The 20718-nt window shown below is 40.8% G+C and overlaps 1 protein-coding gene and 1 long non-coding RNA gene across 4 annotated transcripts in view; one reads left to right on the forward strand and one right to left on the reverse strand.

Moving 5' to 3' along the window:
- Window positions 1-1137: 1137 nt before the first annotated feature.
- LOC135363664 (uncharacterized) lies at window positions 1138-20048 on the reverse strand. The gene is made up of 3 exons (XR_010409580.1): window positions 19905-20048; window positions 18918-19047; window positions 1138-4153 (listed from the first exon to the last, which is right to left on the reverse strand). It is a non-coding gene; the product is annotated as an uncharacterized LOC135363664 (long non-coding RNA).
- The window catches only part of CUNH4orf51 (chromosome unknown C4orf51 homolog), a 37628-nt gene continuing 21952 nt past the window's right edge, over window positions 5043-20718 (forward strand). For all 3 annotated transcript variants that reach the window (XR_010409578.1, XM_054509062.2, XM_064585124.1), the window contains exons 1-2: window positions 5043-5331; window positions 12923-12996. Coding sequence is in view for 2 of the 3 variants with exons in the window: in XM_054509062.2 (XP_054365037.2) it covers window positions 5093-5331; window positions 12923-12996 (313 nt within the window). In the remaining variant the exon portion in view is untranslated. The remainder of the gene's footprint in view (window positions 5332-12922; window positions 12997-20718) is intronic.

Below are 20718 nucleotides of genomic sequence, written 5' to 3' on the forward strand. Positions count from 1 at the left end.
CTGAGATCATGACCTGAGCCAAAACCAAGAGTCGGACACTTAACCGACTGAGACACCCAGGCGCCCCACTGCATGTTAATACTTAATTGACAAGATTTGATGTATAGTTCTTAAGCTTGACTTCAGAATCTTCAAGGTATTTAAATGTAACAGGAGGCTGTTCACTTCCTTCCTTATAAACAAGTCTATGATCTCAGCTTAGGAACATAAGATAGTTCATTTAAAAAAGTGAAGACTATGCTTTTTTGGTCTTTCTTTTCAGGGTACATTTATTGGGTCACTGATTAGAAGTTACTTTGAATACGAAAGTCAGTAATATCAGGTTGTTGTGGATGCTTTCGGACGGGACTCATGAGAAGGGAAGCAGTCAGCAGGTGTGGGACCAGACAATGGGCAAGAAGGGGGTGCTGGGCAGAGATGGGTAGATGACAACAGGTGAAGAGAGTAAAGCTCATTAGAGATGTAGTTTTGAGTAGTCTAAAATAGTCTCAACAGGTCTCAGACTGCATGACTTTCAGCGCTAGTTCTGCCATTTCCTCGCAGTGTGACAGTGGACTAACATTCTGTGGACTGGTTTCCTCATCTGTAAAGTGGAGATAAACCTGTACTTTCATCATAGCGTTGTGCGGATTAAAGGATTGTGTGTGAAGGGCTGAGGAAAGGGTCTAGAACATAGTAATTTGCTTCTCTTGTCACCAGTTATGATTGTATACATGAGACTCCCCTAAGACTCAGGTCACTTAAGCAAGAATAGAAGTTTGAAATGCCTTTGGGATATTTTTCTAAATTACTTTTGATTATCCTGATAATATGTTCTATTTAAGATGAAGAGTGTCATCCAAATAGAATTATACAGAGAAGTCTTAATCATATTTGATTGAATTGACTCCAATCTCTTTGCTCTAGAGTTGTTTGTTTCTTTGTTTGTTTTAATGGCCTGGGCTCTAGAGAGAAGCAGAAGAGAAAAATCACTGTAAACCTGAAAGAGAATTTTTGCAAGATTTGGAGGTTGATTATATATGGATGTATTCCCTTTGTTTTAGTTTTTGTGAAATAACATCTGGGCTCTGATTATGAGTTACATACATGCATTGTAAAAAGTTTAGACAATAAAGAAAGCAATGTAGAATATAAAAATCACATGTAATCCTCCCACTCAGCTGTAAGTATTAACATTTTTTATATATAGCCCCCTAAGCCTTTTCTTATAAATACATATACACACCTATATAATTTTTTTTTTAAGATTTTATTTATTTATTCATGAGAGACAGAGAGAGAGAGAGAGAGAGAGAGGCAGAGGGAGAAGCAGGCTCCCAAGGAGCAGGGAGTCCGACGCGGAACTCGATCCCAGGACCCTGAGATCATGACCTGAGCCGAAGGCAGACGCTTAACCATCTGAGCCACCCAGGCGCCCCACACCTATATCATTTTTATTAAACAAACCAGGATCACAGTGTATACATTGTTTGCAATCAGTTTCAGTTTTCAAACAATAAACATAACCAAAAATAAATTTCAGAAAGACAAGACAAAAGAGCATTCCTTTTAGGCTTCTCCTCGCTAATTTTATCCATTTTATTTTCCTGTTCCTTTGCACTTTACCCTTCTTTTATTTCCATCTAGTCCTGTTGCAACTGGTTTCCTGTGTCATTTAGACCAGGTTTTTGATGAGTAAGTTAATAAAAATTTCCAAATCACAGAATCGATAAATATGAAGAAAGTATTCCAAGATCAAGGACTGAGAATTAATATTATTATAACTGACAGACTCAAACAGTTATTAACTATAACGCATTATGCATGCTCATTCAGCTGTTGGCTACACTTATCCAAATATCACAGTTTGGCACCTTGTGGGGAGGAGACAGATTTTTGCTGAGCTGGAAGCTTTAGCTTCATATGGGATCTTTTTTCTCAAGGGAATGCTGCTTTTTCTGGCCTTTATACTACTTGTTTTCCTCCTGGTTTCGTCTTGGAGTGGCATCGGTACATTTCTGCCTCCACAGAATACAGCTGACATATCTAGTCTGTGGTGATCGAAATGGGAATTGTGGTTACAGGTGCGTGTGTGCGCGCACCCGCGCATGCGTTACTGTTTTGACTGGAAAGGGACAAGAAGTTACATGGATGTACACATATGTATTTTTGTGTACCTTCTGGTCTGATGTTATATCTCAATTAAAAAAGAAAAATGCTGCCTTGATTTACCCTCTTGTGAGGCTGTCCGTGGTTTAGCTGGAGATCTAGTCAATATTTAGTAAATTCCAGAGACTACAGACCAGCCATTGTCTTAGCTATAGAGACCACTAGCTTTTTCAGTTCCTGGACCATTGCATAGAAGGGCAATACCCAGAGATGCTCTCCCACCCCACAAAAGGAGTTTTGTGGTCGGGTAAGTTTAGGAAGTGCCTCATTATCCAGGCCCCTTTGAAAGATTCATAGTGCACATTGAAATAGCAAAGGCTCTAAATCTTACAGCAAAGAAACACGTTTATTCCAACTCATCCTAAACTTATTTAAAGATGTAACTCTTTTAATTAATACCTATTAACACCTCATTAGAATAATCAGCTTATGCTTGGAAGCCTGGTCAAGGCCTACCCACCTGCCAGTGCGCCACCTGCTGGTTTTATTGAGTATGAGGTCACTCACTCAGGAAGCTTGTTTTCACTAAATCTCACTCACAATCCAGAGTTCATTGTCCTAGTGCTCTTGATTAGCTTTTTCTTCACATTGAAATACTAGGGACTGAACAACATAGCTTGCCATAATTCAGTTCCAAAAGGAGGTTTTTAGAGGATTTAGACTCTCAACTTGGAAGTCAGACCATACAAATCAGCACTGAGAATGTCCAAGAGGAGTGAAGTATCTGATCAAATGAGAACATAGAATGAGTAGGAAGTTCTTTAGAATTCTAGGATTTTACAGATTACTTATGATAATAAATTCAGTTATCTGTTCTGTTTATTCTCTAATTTGAAGTCCGACTTATTTTTAACAGACTTGTTCAACATCTGATGAACTAAGCTATAATTCCACCTAAACCTAATATGAGTCTTTTTTTTTTGAGAGAGCGAGAGAGTGCACGTGTATGAGTGGGGGAGGTGTGGAGGGGTGGGGAGGGAGAGAGAGAAAATCTTAAGCAGGCTCCACGCAGAGTGCAAAGCCTGATGTGGGGCTCAATCTCATGACCTTGAGATCATGACCTGAACCAAAATCAAGAGTCGGACACTTAACCGACTGAGCCACCCAGGCACTCCTCACCACTCTTGGTTCTTGAGGTTATAGTTGTTAAAGTGATACCATAATTGATTTGGGAAGAAGAAATAAAAATAATATAAAGGACAGGAATGTGATGATAAAGTACACTTATGTCATGATTTATTTTTTAAAGAGCTTATTTTATCACATATTTGTTTGTAGACTGCCACACAACCTAAGAAGAAGATTTTTAAATGTTTTCTACAAATAATCTTTCACAATCTGTTCTATAGATGTTCCTGTCTCAAAGTAATATATATTGCTAGCAGAGATTTCTCTAAAACCATGATTTTTGCTGGAATGGCTAACGGTTGAAGTACATGCACAGTTATTACCTGACACTGGGTGGGTTTAAAGGAGTTGGGCAGCTGGGGTTTTGGGCCCCTCCTTCCCTCTGCATCGCCATCTTCTTATCTGATCTGGATTTCTCTAAGGAGCCCCAATTCCATGGGAAAAAAGCAGCTGGGGTCTGAAACCTCTGGCTAATTCTTCTAGGGTGACGGTGCTTACATTCCAAATTGCAAAGTTTTAAGGAAAGAAACTCCTAATTTTAAATACTGTCAATTATTTATAAATAATTTTATTCTCAAAGAAACCTGGCCTGTAGTGTGTCAGCCTCCCTATAAAGGGTTGTTTGAATTCAGCTCCTGGAGCACTATTCCCAGTATTCAAGGATTAGTTGCATCGGAATCACACAACAATGTTCTTAGGCTGATTCCTGGGCTTTTCCTCACACCTACGTAGTCTGCGAAGGCAGGACTGCGGTCTCTGCAGGGTTCACAGGCCCATAGGTGCTGATCTAAACTCCTACGGAGATGGGTTTTTTTCAATGATGATGATAGATCTCCTGGCAGAGGTGCTGATCCAGGCGAGGCATGCCATCCCGCATCTATAAAGAAATCCACAGGTTATGTGCATGAGCACTGACGGTTGAGACCTGCTCCAAGAGCTGGTAATGTTGAAAGATCTAGTTGGTTTGTCAGTGAATTGTTGGTTATTGCAGAGAAGGACAGGCAAACAAATGACACAGATTTAGAGTATTTAGTAGTGAGGGATGGAGGAGATCATGTGAATGGAAGATTGACTACTATCACCCCGCAGCCTAAAAAAGGCTCACAGTGATATTTCAACGACCTTAATTCTGAACCCTGGCTGTCTTTAGAATTCTCCAGGAGTCGGCTTTTAAAATATACCAGTGCCTGGGCCCTACTCCAGACCAGTTAAATCAGAATCTATGGGGGTGGCCTGGGGGTGCGGGTGAGGTCTGAGCTTCTGCTGATTTTAACAGCTCCTGGGATGACTTTCGTGTGCAGCCAGCCCGAGCACCATTGCTCTGTGACATAGGAGAAGCTGTTGGAGTCACCTGCTCTTGTTGACATCACAAACGGTTCGTTTTGCTTCCAGACCCTGGGAGCCCAGTCTTTAGAAGAAGTGAATGCTTGGCACTGTTCTTTTATCTCTTGTTCCCACCTCTTGAGGCGGCATCACTGGGATCCACGGCTTTATTTCTAAAAGCTGTAGCCACCTGCTTTCTTGCCATCATTTGTAGCGCATGTTGCTCAGAACAAAGGCCAGAAACTTACATACCTTACCCATTTTCTAGTTAAAATTTACCGGGGGGGGGGGGGGGGGGGGGGCTAGTATTTGTGGAATTCTGTGATCTGTTGCTTGGCAACTTCAAGAGACTTAAGCTTCTGCATTCTGTGAGAGTCAGAATTGCAAAGTTTGGCGAGCCCGGTCAATTACCTCTTGCTGACCAAAAGGAAATTAATTGTCCATTATGCAGAGGGCTTGAAAAGTTGGCATCCAGAGCAGGCCATCCATAACCATGTCACACTTCTACTTGACTCCACAAATCGTTCTGCCCTTTAGCCCTCTCACCTCTCGAGAGTTCGATCTGATCAGACGCAAGGCTGGAGCATCTTGGCAGAAGGAAACAAGATGGTTGGACTCATCTGTAACAGCATACACAGGCAGTTACCGGAAAAAACAACTGGATACGTTGGATAAGTCCATGAGCACCCGATTTTCTTTGAAAGCAGGACAGCATCGGCCTGAGTGTAACCAGTAAGATTTCTTTGTAATTTGCACCTGGATATGTCGCTATAAATAGACAAGAATGCTCTTAAGAGGAAGAGGGTATTGTGGACCCTGAGAGACTTCATAGACTTTAACTCTGTATATTTTCCTGTGTAAATGTCAGCGGGAAGAAGAGCTAAATGTCAGTTACCGGCTGAAATTATGATTATATTCTCTTTTAGTCCTAACATTATATATAACTACCTACTCCTGTGAAGATAAAAATGTGAGTATTTGATTAAATTGTAGGTATTTTGTATTGTCTGCTCGGCAAAGAGGTGCTCCTTAGAATTTCTCTTTGTTTCTGGTCTAGTTTTTCCACTTTCAGAAGTTGAAAAATTCCCTCAGAGCAGAAGGAAAGTGGACTAAATCCTCCTCTTTCCCCACCTTGTGTTGTCTATCAGTAAAGGCAAGCGGTGAGGGCCTGAAAGACATTTTCCGGGTGTTCACTTTAAGCTAAGTCTTCTATAGGCCCACAGAAAAAAATTAATTCGTTTAATATGGTAACTGAAACCATAGAAATAAGTAGTCGCAAAGGAAGGAGATTTTATCAGTGTCTGGGGTGGAGGGTATTGTGTTTCTGGAAAGATCTCAGTAAAGCAGGTTTCCTCTGAGCTGGCTTAGGTGGGGAAAGGAAAAGCATAGTGCATGGATGAGAGAATATGCACAAAGGCAAAGAAGTGTTTAATCCCAAGCATGTTCAGAGAACCACAAATAGCTCAGTGAAAGCGTAAGTAGAAATGTGGAAAAATATGAGGACTTGTTATGAAATATGTCCCTCTGGATATTAATTGTCTAATATCTTGTCCAAATTCTGGAAATTTATTTGAAAATCAATTGGATTTTTGGCTCCAACTTGAGATGTGAGTAATAACTCAAATAATGCCCTAGTAATTATTAATTATATTGCCTTCCAGGTCTTTCCAAATCATCAAAACGGTGCTTAAAGCTGAAATATCTCAGAATGACTTTTCTATTGGATGCCTTGTCTAGTTTATTCCAACAAACTATAGTCTCTGCATTTTTAATGGCTCTCAAGTATGTTGACACTTCAGTTAATTTTGGAAATCCCTTTGCAAATTCTGTGAATTTTGAAGTACATTTTGGCCAATTAGGGGGAATCTTTAAGCACTGCCAGGGTCCTCCCTGAAAATAGTGTTTGAAATCTGGCATCCAAACAGATCCACTCACCAGAGTAGAAAAAAATGTTTAATCACTAAAAAAAAAGTGCAGAAATATGACATCTGGTGAAAATGTCCAGAACTATAAATTTGTGTCCTATTTAGATTGTGATCATTAGGTGCATCCTTCCGACCAATGCCCCTTGTGACATTGCAAACCATAGGAGACCCAAAGCTTGCGAGGTCTGTCTGTTTTTGGGGACCTCAGAAAAGTAAATATAATCTCGGCACAACTACAGCTTATTCCATTATAGGTTAAGAAGCCAGTCAATGTTATAAATGAAGATGAAGGGCAGATGCAGCTCATTTTGAAAACACTGCTTATATTCTAAATTTGCTTTTGTTTTTAATCTTTGTCTTGGTTAATTTTAGCCCCAAGGCAAATGTCTTAAGTTCTGGACGAAAACTGTTTGATTAAAATTTTGTAAAGCTATAAGCAGACATTTTTACACTGCTATAAAACCAAAATGGTCCAAAGGGGAACTATTGAATAAAATATAAAATGACTGATTATTTAAAATGTGTTGTCGGGAAAACATCAAGGTGTACAAAACACAATACCTTTTATTCACCTTATCTATTCACCACGTACATTGAATACCCATATAGTGAAAAGACAGAAGAAAATTGGGAGAAGTCTTAATCATTTGTTTCTGAGTCAGTTTTAACAGCAAATATGTAAAATTTACCAGCGTGTGAAAAGAAAGACGCTGCCCTGGGAGATGAGTGTGTATAGATACAGAGCTTAGACTGTCAGTGTCAATCCCACTTCTCTGCCAAAGTTAAAATAAGAGCTGCATTTTGATGTCTGAAACTAATGTAACATTGTATGTCAACTGTACATCAATCAAAAAAAAGAGTTGCACTTTGGAATTCCTCAGACAGGGATATGGTTCAGTATAAAGTTCTAAGTCTTGATGCTTTGTTTATGTATTAAATCATTCATTCATTCATTCATCATATATTTATTAAGATCCTACTATATGTAAGGTCTTTTAGGATGGGTGCTGGGGCTACATAAGTGTTGGAAGCATATACACGGCCCTTGTCTTCATGGAGCGTATAGTCTGGTGAGGGAAACAATCACCAGGGAAACAAGCCATTTGTGTTTGAAGGAAACAAATAGGGAACTTCGTTAAAAAAAAGAGGGGTGGCACTTTCTTACAAAACTAAACATAGTCTTGCTGGTGATCTAGCAGCATGTTCCTAGATATTTACCTAACTGATTTGCAAACTTATGTTTACACAAAAACCTGCACATGAATGTTAATGCCACTTTATTCATAATTGCCCCAAAGTGGAAGGAAACAAAATGTCCTTCAATAGGTGAATAAATTAAAAAAAAAAAAAACTGTGTCACATCCATACAGTGTAATATTATTCAGCAATAAAAGGAAATGAGGTATTAAGCCACAAAAAAACATGGATGGATTTTTTTTTTAAGTAGGTAGGCTCCATGCCCAATGTGGGGCCCAACTCATGACCCTGAGATCAAGAGTCGGATGCTCCATTGACTGAGCCAGCCAGGACTGCCCCCCCTTTCTTTTTTTAAGTAAAGACATAGATGAATCTTAGCTCCCTAGCCCCAACTGAAAGAAGCTGGTCGGACAGTCACATATTGCATATTCAACTATATGATATTTTGGAAAAGCAAAACTAAAAGGTGAGAATGATCCACGTGGTAATGGATTAGAATTGAATACATCAGTATGAACTCATGCATAACTTAATATAAATAGAGATGGTTATGTAAAGAAACATTTATTGGTTTGTGTATATACATAGATTAGTATGCACACATGTACTTCCTTACTCTTTGGAGGAAAGTCCTATGTGCAGCCCATATCAGCATGGGACATCAGCTGAGAGGAGCAATACTTTGTAACAGCAAGCACACCGAGTACCCAGATTTTAGTTTCCGGTACTATTCTCCAGTAATGGGATCAGAGTCTTGGAGAAATGCTGATTCTCAGACTGGAGCAGGAGATATACAAGATGAGTTTGGAGTATCTTATAGTGCCAGAAAGTAAGAAAGGATTCAACAAAACAAAACAAATAAAACAATGATGGAACCATCTGAAAGAGCTCCCAATGACTGAAGCTGGAAAATTTGAGCAACAAAATAAAGTAGTATTGGATTATAGCCCAAAGTATAAAATAACCACAAGTCCATAGTGTTATAAATAAATGATTGAATAAATTCATTAATGAGAGACAAAGGACACATCTCCCATGCAAAACATTTTCATAATTCATGTAGCTACATTGTACTCAAAGAAGTGGGGCATAACTCACTACCACTTAAGTGAGAGCTGTGCATAGTGACTTTCTTCCATTGAATATAGGAAGTGAAAAGTGGGGAAACCTGACAAATACTACTTCAAGCCAGCTGATCAAGTTTAATGAATGTCAACAATGATAAGCCATACTTAAGTCTTCACCCTTAGTATGAGAATAGTATTTTACCTCTGTGGTTTTCTCCCTCAAAATACATTACACTCATCTAATCATGAAAAAAACATCAGATAATTCCCAATAGAGGGACATTCTACAAAATACCTGACCAATAATCCTCAACCAAGGTCATCGAACCAAGGAAAGTCCGAGAAACTGTCACTACTAGGACAAACCTAAGAAGACATGATGACTAAATGTAATGTCATATCCTAGATGGGATCCTGGAACAGAAAAAGGACATTAGGGAAAATACTGAGAACATCTGAATAAGTATGGACTCTAGTTAATAATGTGCCAATATTGGTTCATTAATTGTTACAAATATACCATTCTAATGTAAGATGCTAATAATAGGGGTAACTGGGTGTGGAGTATATGAGAACTCTCTGTACTATCTTCACAATAATTCTCTTAATCTAAAAGCGTTTTCAAGTTAAATTTTTATTTAAGAAGGGTAACACCGGAGGAGCTAAAAGGAGAAATAAGCAATTGCACAATCATAATTGAACGTTTTAACCCACGTCTCTCAATCACTGGTGGAACAAGCAAATAATCAGCAAGAACACACCAAATTTGAACGTGATTAAGACACTCGTCCTGGGTGACGTATCTAGAGTAGTAAACCCACCAACTGAAGAATATACATTCTTTTCAAGAGCATGTGGAACATTTTTGAGGACTGACCATAGGTCTTCAGGAAAATCATTGCTTTCCAAATACTTCAGGATTATTCTGCAAGGCCCGGTCAGAGTTACCACAGCTTTCATCTTTTGGGGGCTTGTATTCCTCCTGAGCAACAGTGAGGCCACATGGGAGTCCAAGGTTGAGATAAGAAAGCAAGCACTGCCCTAGGGTGTCTCTTACAGAGACAAATCCCTTCATGAAGCAGCAGCAACATGTTGGACCATGCTTCTGAAGTGAAGAGGCACGGGGCCAGGTCTTCCCAAAAGCCACAAGACAAATAGGGAGCACTGGTTTGTTATAACAGCCATATAAAACTAACACAGGTGGAACAGAGAGGAGAAATGTTTTTAAACTGAAGGAATGTATAAATGAATTTTATGACAAAGGAAAGGGTAACAATACAGAATTTCTGTAACTGTTTAAATTAGAACAGGGAAGAGAAAAGAAAATTAGTGCCTAAAAGTAAGTTTTAAAATGAATTTTTTAAAAAAATGCCACTTAAGGGACGCCTGGGTGGCTCAGTCGGTTAAGCGGCTGCCTTCGGCCTGGGTCATGATCCCAGGGTCCTGGGATCGAGTCCCACATCGGGCTCCTTACTCAGCAGGGAGCCTGCTTCTCCCTCTCTCTCCCTCTGCTTGTGCTCTCTCTCTGTCAAATAAATAAAATCTTTAAAAAATAAATAAATAAATAAATAAATGTCACTTATATTGCTAAAGTATGTCAAATTTCTAGGAATAAATGTAATCGAAGATGTGCAAGATCTCCACACCAAAAACTATAGAACATTACTGAGAGAAAATAAGGATGATCTAAGTAAATGGAGAGGTAAACCACGTTCTTGGATTGGAAGATTGAAAATTGTAAAAATATTAGTTCTCCACAAATTGACCTATAGATTCAATGCAATTCCAATAGGTGTTTTTGTGGAACTTGGCAAAATGATTCAAGGCCAGGAAATAGGACACTCTCAAAAGAAAACAAGGTTAGAAGGATTGCTACAGATAACAAAACTTACTATAGAGCCTCAGTAATTAAAGCAAGATGGTATTATGGCACAAGGATAGACAAATAGACTGATGGAACAGAATAAGGAGCCCAGAAACAGACCTGTGCATATATGGACACTTATTTATGAAAAAGGTGGCAGAGCAGTAGAGAAAATCCATGTTTTCAATTCTAGGTAGATTAAGTCCAGATGAATTAATGATCTAAGTATGAAAAGCAAAACAATAAAACCATTAGATGACAGAGAATTTCTTGATGATCTTGAGGTTGGCAAAGATTTCTTCAACAGAACACAGAAAGCACTAAGCACAAAGAAGAAGTTAGATAAATTGAACTACCTTAAAATTAAAAAGTTCTGGTAAAAAATACACCATTAAAGGTATGAAAAGGTGAGACACAGGAGGATGAAGATATTTTTAACTCAGTGACTGACAGAGGGCTCGTAAATATGATATGGTATAAAGAAGTCCTACAAACTCGTAGGAAAAAGACAACCCATTAGAAAAATGGGAAAGAGATTTTAAAAAACAAAATTCACAAACCAAGATATCCAAGTGATGAATAAATGTATCAAAAGGTACTTAACTGCATAAATAATCAGGAAACACAAATTAAAACCACAACAAGCTTACTCATGTAAATAACCCTCCAGCAAGGTTAAAATTAAAAAGACCATCAATGTTAAGTGTTGGTGAGGATGTAGAACAAGGAGATCTCTCATATACAGCTAGCTGATGGGAACGGACATTGATATAACTCTTTAGAAAACCAGTTTGGTCTTGGGGTACTGGGGTGGCTCAGTCAGTTAAGCGTCCAACTCTCCAACTCTTGATCTCAGCCCAGGCCTTGATCTCCAGGTTGTGAGTTCAAGCCCCACACTGGGCTCCACACTGGATGTGGAGCCTACTTAAAAAAAAGAAAGAAAAGAAAACCAGTTTGTCTTATCATCTAAAGTTGATGCTACGGGTACCCTAAAACTTAGCAATTCTACTTCTAAGTGTATACACAGCTGAAATGCCGTTCACATGTGCACCAAGAGACATGTACATGCAAGTATGTTTATAGAAGCATTTTTCGTAAGAGTAAAAAAGCTAAAAGGCCAGAAGGTAGAATTAGTACTATACAACAGAATGGATAGACAGTGGTATATTCATACAATGTCAATGAATATAAACAAACTATGGTTACACGCAGTAATGTCACAAACATAATGTGAGCCAGCTGCAATACATATTGTTTAATTCCATATACTTAAATAGCCCACATCATAGTGTTTGGGTGTGTCTGCTTAGGTGATAAAAAATATAAAGAGAAGCAAAGAAAATTTCCATAGAAGTCAGTAAGCTGGTCCACTGCTTACCTGTATCGGACCACCTGCCCTAAACCTATTGAAAATTAATTACTGGGATCAGGCTCAGAAATCTGCATTTTAAAATTAATACCCTCTGTTGACTCATCTGCTGTTGTAGGTTGGGAGAAGAAAGAAGCACAGTAGATTAGCAGCCCTTCTCTCAGGAATGATTAGGGCCAGTTTGTTGGCTGAATGCATGTCTAGGCGCATTTTGGGACTCCCTAGGCTGACATCAATTCCACTCTTTCCCTACTTCACACACACAGTTCCAGGTCCCTGGAGCTTGGAGACCCTCTTGTCCCCCTAATCAGAGGCCAAAAACAATGTGCTACACACTAGAAATTGAGGACTGTCCATTCCATACAAAATAACTGCGCTTCCCACCAAGACCCTGCTTGCCTTAAAAGAGTATCGTATCTGGATTCGGGGAAACCGAGATAGAGATGTGTTTCGAAGAATAGACACAGCATCTGTACGTTCCCGAATTACTCCTCTGCTATTCAGTCCTACACTTTCCTGGGAAATCAACACACTTGCTGTGATATTTCCTGTTCCGTTCATAGCACTTCACTTATTCTGAAAACAGCTCCCTAGAGAAAGACTCACAAATCCTGTTAAAACAATTATGAACTCAGTGTTTGAGATTTTCATGTATAAAAGCTGAACATTTTACCCTTTTATGACAAAACGGAACAAACAAATCACTAAGGACGATGAGAAAGTCCAAGTCGGGTTGATTTAATGTGAGTTCGGGGCTATGGTTGGGAGCGTGAAAAGAGGAGAGGAGAAGAAGCAAAAGTTTATGAAGTCAAATGAGAAGATGACTGAAAATCCCTCTAAGTCCACAGGCTGTGGCTTATAGACCCATGAACTCATAACTTGTTTCTTCTGCTTGCTTCAGGATATCATCACCAGATTCTGCCTTCAATCCCACAGTCTGCAGGGCTGGCTCCCGAGAGACTACAGATGCGAAGGGTAAGTGCAACTGTCAGCTGTGAGCACAGCCTTTTTGCCAGGGTTGCTGTCTTTGTAACGCGTAGGTTCTTGACTGTAGTCCATCCGTTTCCATTATGCCTAGTAAAGGCAAGGTGTCTTTAGCAAGAAAACGAGTGTGTTGCCCTCTGGATCTGTCACTCTTTTTTTTTTTAAAGATTTTATTTATTTGACAGAGAGAGACACAGCGAGAGAGGAAACACAAGCAGGGGGAGCAGGAGAGGGAGAAGCAGATTCCCCACTGAGCAAGGAGCCTGATGTGGGGCTCGATCCCAGGACTCTGGGATCATGACCCGAGCTGAAGGCAGACGCTTAACGACTGAGCCACCCAGGCGCCCCTGGATCTGTCACTCTTAAAAATGAATTATTCCAGGGCCAAAACGTCCTCCTCCATATTAGTCAAGTCCCAGAGTTTGGAGCTTTTAGGTAATGTCATCTGAACTTTACTGGGTACATCAAAAAAGTAACAAGAGAAACCAAAGCTATAAACCACCAACTAGTAAACTGTATTTACTAACCTACAACCACCTCCACCCTGTTTTGATTAAACTAGAATAACACTAGCTGCTAGAATACAAATCTTAAATTCTAGTTGCTTAACACAATAGAAGTTCATTTTTTTCCTTTATATAAAGGCCAAGGTGGGTGTTTTGCAGGCAGACATTCCACATGATGATTCAGGGACACAGATGTCCTTTAGCTTGGCGTTCCACCATCCCTGGGGCGCCAGAGCCCTTTGCTTGCATCGAGATAAAGGGTGGGGAAGGCACACCTGCTTTCCTACCACTTGAGCCTGGAAACGACCCGTGGCTCTCATGCCCACATTCCAAGGGCACAAGCCGCCACAAGGCTCCACCTAGATTCCAGAGCGTTCAGAAGTGGGTTCCCGGGCTGGGCAGCCACTTCCTGGTGACAAAACGGCACACTAGGGAAGGGGACAACTGGTCATCCGCCACACATGCTGATTTTGAGGAAGAAACACAATAGATTTTTTCCATATAACTTCCACCTCTCAGGGTTCCATCTTCGAAGGTTTAATAAGACTCATGATTGACATCTCAAATTAGGACTTTTTAGTACTTTATAAAATATTGTGGTCATTTGTTTTGCTGTTGTTTTTAAAGCTTTAACGTGCATGCATGTGTTGGGTGGGGAGGGTGGACGGTAAAATGAAGTATCGTGCAGCCTTATGGGTTTTCCTAAATAATGGAGATAAAAGTTTTTCATTGCTGCCTGGGCAGTCACTTTTCTGCTGGCTTTCCTAATAAAATCTGGCTTTATCAGAATAATGCATTTGAGGTGGGTTTTCTGTGTTCTTCTATGGTTTGTTGAGGCAAGAGGACAGAGCAGCTAACCATTTGTGCTATTGCTAAAATCAGGAAAGACTTTCTTTTTCCCCTTTGCAGTAATGAACAGAAAATTAAAACACACTGCATAGCTGGGAGACAAGTCTGAGCTAGGGCATGGGGAATTAAACAGCCCGATCACATCCTTCACAGTAAGTTAAGGTGACAGTGCATCTGATCTGAGTGGCACAGAGTCCAGGCCTATTGCATTTATGCTGCTATCTGTGCCCCTCAGAATGCTGATTAACCATGCTAATCACCGGTGGCCCATGAGTGCTGGTAGATGAGCAGTCCCAGAGCTGGATGGGTGGAAGTTCTTGAAGGGTGGTAACATGAGCAGCAAAAGCAATCATTTCCTACATGATAGTATTAATGTATTTTCCTACCTCCTCTGCTATTGTTATCATACAATACTGGTGGGAGGAAAGGTAGAGACAACATCAGGGTATATCATGATGATGACTTCTTTTTTTTTTTTTAATTTTATTTATTTATTTGAGAGAGAGAGAGATCGCAAGAGAGAGCAGAGCAGGAGGGAGGGGCAGAGAAAGAAACAGGCTCCCTGCTGAGCAGGGAGCTCAACGTGGGATTCGATCCCAGGACCCTGGGATCATGACCTGAGCTGAAGGCCGCCGCTTAACCGTCTGAGCCACCCAGGCGCCCCCATGATGATGACTTCTTAAGGGACTTGGCCCATGTTGCCTTTTTCACTCTCCTCCCATGGTCATTTTAACTTAACTGATGACTCCTCTCTTCCTTAAGAGGTGACAATACATCAAGGTAGAATTACTTAATCTGGCCAAGTAATAACTTCTTGTTATAACTTCTTCTAGTGCTTCTTTTCAATTTCCATGCTTAATTTTTGGATTATCAAGTGTAATTGTGCTAGAAGCCACTAACAGGAGTTAAAACATGAAGTCAAGTGAACATGGGTCTGTTGATTGTCTCTTTGTAGATATATATCCCTTCGTAGATACACAAATCAGATGGGCTGTTCTTAAGTGTGATTTAGGATCATCATAGGCAATGTATTCTCAAATTCTTTTTCACAACTGCCTTTCAAAGAGTTCATTCAGGATGTGAGGGCGATCTGGCTGCGACATCTGTCACCCCATTGATCGCCAGGGTTGATTCGGCTGATCTGGCTGGCTAGGCGGGTGTCCCCTTCCTCCCTCACAGCTCCATGTGCGTCCCTCCCGAAGCTGCGCGCTCGGTCGAAGAGGACAACCTTCCCCGATAGAGGAGGACCGTTCTTCGGTCAAGGGTATAGGAGTAGCTGCGCTCCCCTGCTAGAACCTCCAAACAAGCTCTCAAAGAGTTCATTCAGTCTTATTTGTTCTACCTACACTAAGGTGGTTTTCCTTTTGCATTACTATTAGTTTTCTTTCCAGGTGTTTGATTTGGTTATGGCTTTCCCTCCTATGGTCTATCACGTGCTCATCTCTCATGTTCAAAGAAGAACAAAGCGATAGCTACTGAAAGTTAAAATCTTTTTTTCTTATTGAAGTAAAATTGGCATATAATTAGTATATAAGTTTCAGGTGTACAACATTATAATTTGATATTTGTATGTACTACAACGTGATCACTGCCATATGCCTCGTTATCTCCCATCACCATACAATTGGGCCCCTTTACTCATTTTGCCCACCCCCATTTCCCTTTCCCTCTGGTAATCACCAATCTATTCTCTGTATCTATGAGTTTGTTTTTGTTTTGCTTTGTCTGTTTTGTCGTTTAGATTCCACACAGAAGTGAAATCATATTGTATTTGTTTTTCTCCATCTGACTTATTTCACTTACGTCCATATTGTCACAAATGGCAAGATTTCACTGCCTGTTATGGCTGAGTAGTATCCACTGTATAAATACCACATCTTCTTTTTCCATTCAGTGGATAATCCATCAATGGATACTCAGGTTGTTTCCATATCTTGGCTATTATAAATAATGCTGCAATAGACATAGGTGTGCATATACCTTTTCAAATTTGTGTTTTCATTGTTCTTCAGATAAATACCCAGAAGTGGAATAGCTGGATCATATGGTAGTTCTATTTTTAATTTTTTGAAGAATATCCATACTGGTCTCCATAGTGGCTGCACCAGTTTACATTCCCACTAACAGTGCACAAGTGTTCCTTTTTCTCTACATCCTTGCCAACACTTGTTGTTCTTGTCTTTTTTGATGATGACCATTCTAACAGGTGTGAGGTGATATCTCATTGTGGTTTTGATCTGCATTTCCCTGACTAGTGATGTTGAGCATCTTTTCATGTACATATTGGTTATCCGTATGTCTTCTTTGGAAAATGTCTATTCAGATCTTCTGCCCATTATTTAATTGGGTTGTTTGGGGGTTTTTGTTGTTGTTGTTGTTGTTGTTAGGTTGCATGAGTTCTTTATATATGTTGGATATTAATCGCTTATTGGATATATCATTTGCAAATATCTTCTCCCATTCAGTAGGCTGCATTTTTGTTTTGTTGATGGTTTCCTTCACTGTGCAGAAGCTTTTTAATTTGATGTGGTCCCATTTGTTTATTTTTGCTTTTGCTTCTCTTGCCTTTGGAAGCAGATCCAAGAAGTATCACTAGGACCAACGTCAAGGAGTTTACCACCTATGTTTTCACCTAGGAGTTTTATGGCTTCAGGTTTTACATTCAAGTCTTTAATCCATTTTGAGGTAATTTTTGTGTATAGTATAAGAGAGTGGGCTAGTTTTATTCTGTTGTGTGTGGTTGCCAGTTTTCCCAACACCATTTATTGAAGAGACTGTCCTTTTCCCTCTTGGCTTCTTTGTTATAAACTAATCATCTATATCTGTGTGGGCTTATAAAGATCAAGCATTATAAGACTGCAGTACAACAAACAGAAATTGTTGAACAATTCCACTTTCTCTCCATTTACACTCTAAGGCAGACACTAGCAAATCTTTTTTTAAACTAAAGCTTCTCTCTGGCGGAAACAATTTATTCCGTGGTGGAATACAGACTATAGGACAGCACTCATCAGCTCTCTCTTTCCCTTCTCTTGTTCTTAGCACCACACCTGTGTCCTAGCCCCATACCCCTCTAGGATGTGCCCAAGGTACCCTTGCAAAAGGGTACACTGGCCTCTTTGATTCTTGCCAGTCCAGGAGACATAATATATACTAGGGAAGAGGTTTTATATAGTATGACCACATCAAAGCCCAGATGTGACAACATGTGTGAGATCTCCTTGGGATATTCCCTGACCACCCATAACAAATTCCAAGTCCCTGAAGCAGCTCTCTGGAACGGGAACTGTTTGTATGGTATATAGCCTCTTATAAGGGTGACAGTGTTTAGGAGAACATTAATATTTTAAGAGGGCACCATGAAGACAGTTTGTCATGTTAGTTCAAGAGTATTTGTGTCCATGTTTAACATCCTTCTTGTTTTACCTATTCTTTTACTCTCACTTTTATTCTGTGAAGCCTTCTCCAAACCTTGGAAGACTTCTAAAAGCAGTAAGAACTCACCAGACTACCCTATAAGTCATGTCTTCACACATGGAGAGCTTAAAGCATAAACAGGATGATATCACTTCTCTGTTTCCTATCACACTTGTGATAAAATTCTAATTCCTTACCAAAATCTGTATAAAGTCTTGCACGAATGGGACCCTGCCTATCTTTCTGGTTTCATTGCATGGCTCCTCCCTTTCGCTCACGTGCTATTCCAGTTACATTGCCTTCTTTTAGTAACTTGAAAATGCTAAGCCATTTCCCACCTCAGGGCCTTTGCACATATGTTCTCTTTGTTGGAATGCAATTATCCCAGCTCTGCTGAGCTGTGTTCTTCAGGTGTGAATTTAAACATCATGTCTTCAGAGGGGCCTTCCCAGCCCACCATATTTAAAGTAAGTTCTTCACACTCTTTCCCTCTTAATTTTTATCTTGGCGCCTTGCTTGCTTTTTATGTACTATTGTATTAGTTCACTTGTTTATTTTCTCTTTCCTTTTCTAGAATATAAGCTTCATGAGAGCAGAGACTTGTCTGTCCTGTTTGCTTCTGTATCTCCAGCACCTGGGACAGGGCTCAACATAAACCAGATGCCCAATGTGTGTTGGACAGTAGTTTTTATGGCCTTCCATTGTAGACTTCCCTCCCCCGCAACATATCTCTTATACAGGGAGCTTCTTATTTGCCATTTGTCTTCCAAAAGGGAGTTTACAGAGTGCTTTTAAAAATTAGAATGTAGTTTTTACAGAAGCAACATTTCAAAAACTTGTTTCCAATGGCAGTCTTTAGAATCCTGTGTTGTAGCACCTAAAGTGGTAAGACTTTAAACATGAAGTAAATAAATAGCATCTGGCACTGTTGCTTGTATACATGATTTTAGTTATATACACTCCTCCATCCCCCACCCCAGATCTGCAGTGGGCTGAAGGAGATACAGCGAGGCAAACCCCAAATTTGACAATACACATGCAGTAGTATAAACAAGATATGGCAAGCGTGACCAGGGATGAGACGGAGAGAGGAGAGAGAAGAGTAAGTGGTACCTGTAGGGCCTAAAGCAGGGGAATTACCTTCCATTTCTTGGTAATGTTGGTGTCTTGTGGCTTCCAGTCTTTGCTAATCTTGTTTCCATAATGTCCCAAGGATATATGTCCCTCTTCCGGTTTTGGGGTCATTTCCAAAGCTTATTGGTCCTGGAGGCTGGGGCCCCAGAATGAAGGTGGAAGCAGATGGGTTAGGGCATGTCCCAACAGAAGAGGCTTTTTTCACCGGTTTTCTAGTCTACCTGAGAAAGGGGCGGTAGGCTGGCCCTGGGATGGAATGAGAGAAGGGTAAACAGCAGCCAAATCAGGCAAGCTGCCCCCTGCTTTCCCAGGAGAGACTCACAGCTCCCCAGTCAAGGCTCCTTCACAGCCAGGCCAGCTTCTCCCAGGTAGAGGCCTCAGGGAGAACCTCCCTGCTCCAAGGCATCCTTGGAAGTGCATAAGTGGGGCCAACAGGAAGGAGTCTCACCTCCCGCTCAGCCACCCGGAGAAACCCTGGAATGAAGCCTCCCCGGCCCCCGCAAACAGAAACCTGGTTCTTGTCTCTCTTCTACACAGTCCCGTGCCTGTCAGCTGAGCTGCTTCTACCCTGAGATCCCATGCTTTTCAGACCTACCATATGCACCGGCAGTGGCCTTTCTGCCCTTTCCCCACCCACCCCCCACACCTGTTGCCTGACAGGGACTGATTGTACCATTTTTCTCCTGGTACAGCCCTTCCAGATTCATTCTGTTGGGGGAAGGAGACTCCTTGGGCTTTGGTGCGAATGTCTTCATTGTCTTTTCTTAGGGCCCTCCTTGTTTGCCTTCCACTGTTGCCAGAGGAAAGCTGCCCGTGTGGGATAGTCGAGGACTCAAGGAGGGCCAGGCTGGCAGACCGCTCCCTCACCTAATCACCTCGTGCCCTCATCCTCCTCCCTCCTCCTCTCACTGCGGAGCCTGGAGCTCGATAGCCACTGGCTGCCCAGGGTGTGCAATGGAGGGAGCAGGGTGACTTAGAACAAGCCTCACTCACCCCAGGGTTCCCACGTTCCCTCCTGGTGTGAGCTGTCACAGCAGAAGGACCTTGTGATACTGGGAGTTAGTCTGTTTCCCGGCTCATTTGCATGCCTTGATGGGGGAAGTGCATTTCTTTTAAACTATAGAAAGAAAAAAAAAAATCTCACATGGGCCACCAATAAATCCAGATAGCCTGAGAAGCAGTTTGCCTGGGATTGACGGCCTCACCACATTAAACATGACAGCTATGCTGAGTGATGGCCAGCTCACCCCCAAAGAATCCCAGGAATGGGCCCTGGAAATACCAATGTCCCTTTCAGGAGTTGGGAATCTTGTTGTGCTCTCTCTGACTGTGTTAAATTAGGAACCAGTCTAATAAATGGTTAAACGAGTTTGCCAGAACATATTCAAGTGTAAGGCAACAGTTTCCAAATTCCCTGCAGAGACTGGACACAAAGGAACATTGGCAGCCAAGGCTGTTATTAAGAAGGTCACAAGATGCCATCTGTTCCCTGTGCACTTTACTGTTCAAGCATAACATCAGCTAGGAGGTGTCTGCAATAGATTTTGCCTGTGAACGTAAAAGTCAGCACTACAGCGGGCACCACAGTGATTTTAGTGTGAACGAACCATGTTGTCTGCGTGTGGTTATGGCTCAAATGTACTTTGGGATGATACTCGCTGGTTTTCCAAATCTTTTTCTGCCTGGTTTTAGCCATCTATAAAATACGATCATAGCACTCTTTCTTTACCTATAATTGTGAAAGTAAGGTAGATAAAGAATGCCTTATCCTTTTATTTACAACTTCATTTTTTTTTTTTTATCTCTA

Source organism: Mirounga angustirostris, unplaced genomic scaffold, assembly GCF_029215605.1.
Source record: "Mirounga angustirostris isolate CCGP_5_RB_7025 unplaced genomic scaffold, mMirAng1.0.hap1 SCAF_2, whole genome shotgun sequence".
Taxonomy (NCBI): Eukaryota; Metazoa; Chordata; class Mammalia; order Carnivora; family Phocidae; genus Mirounga; species Mirounga angustirostris.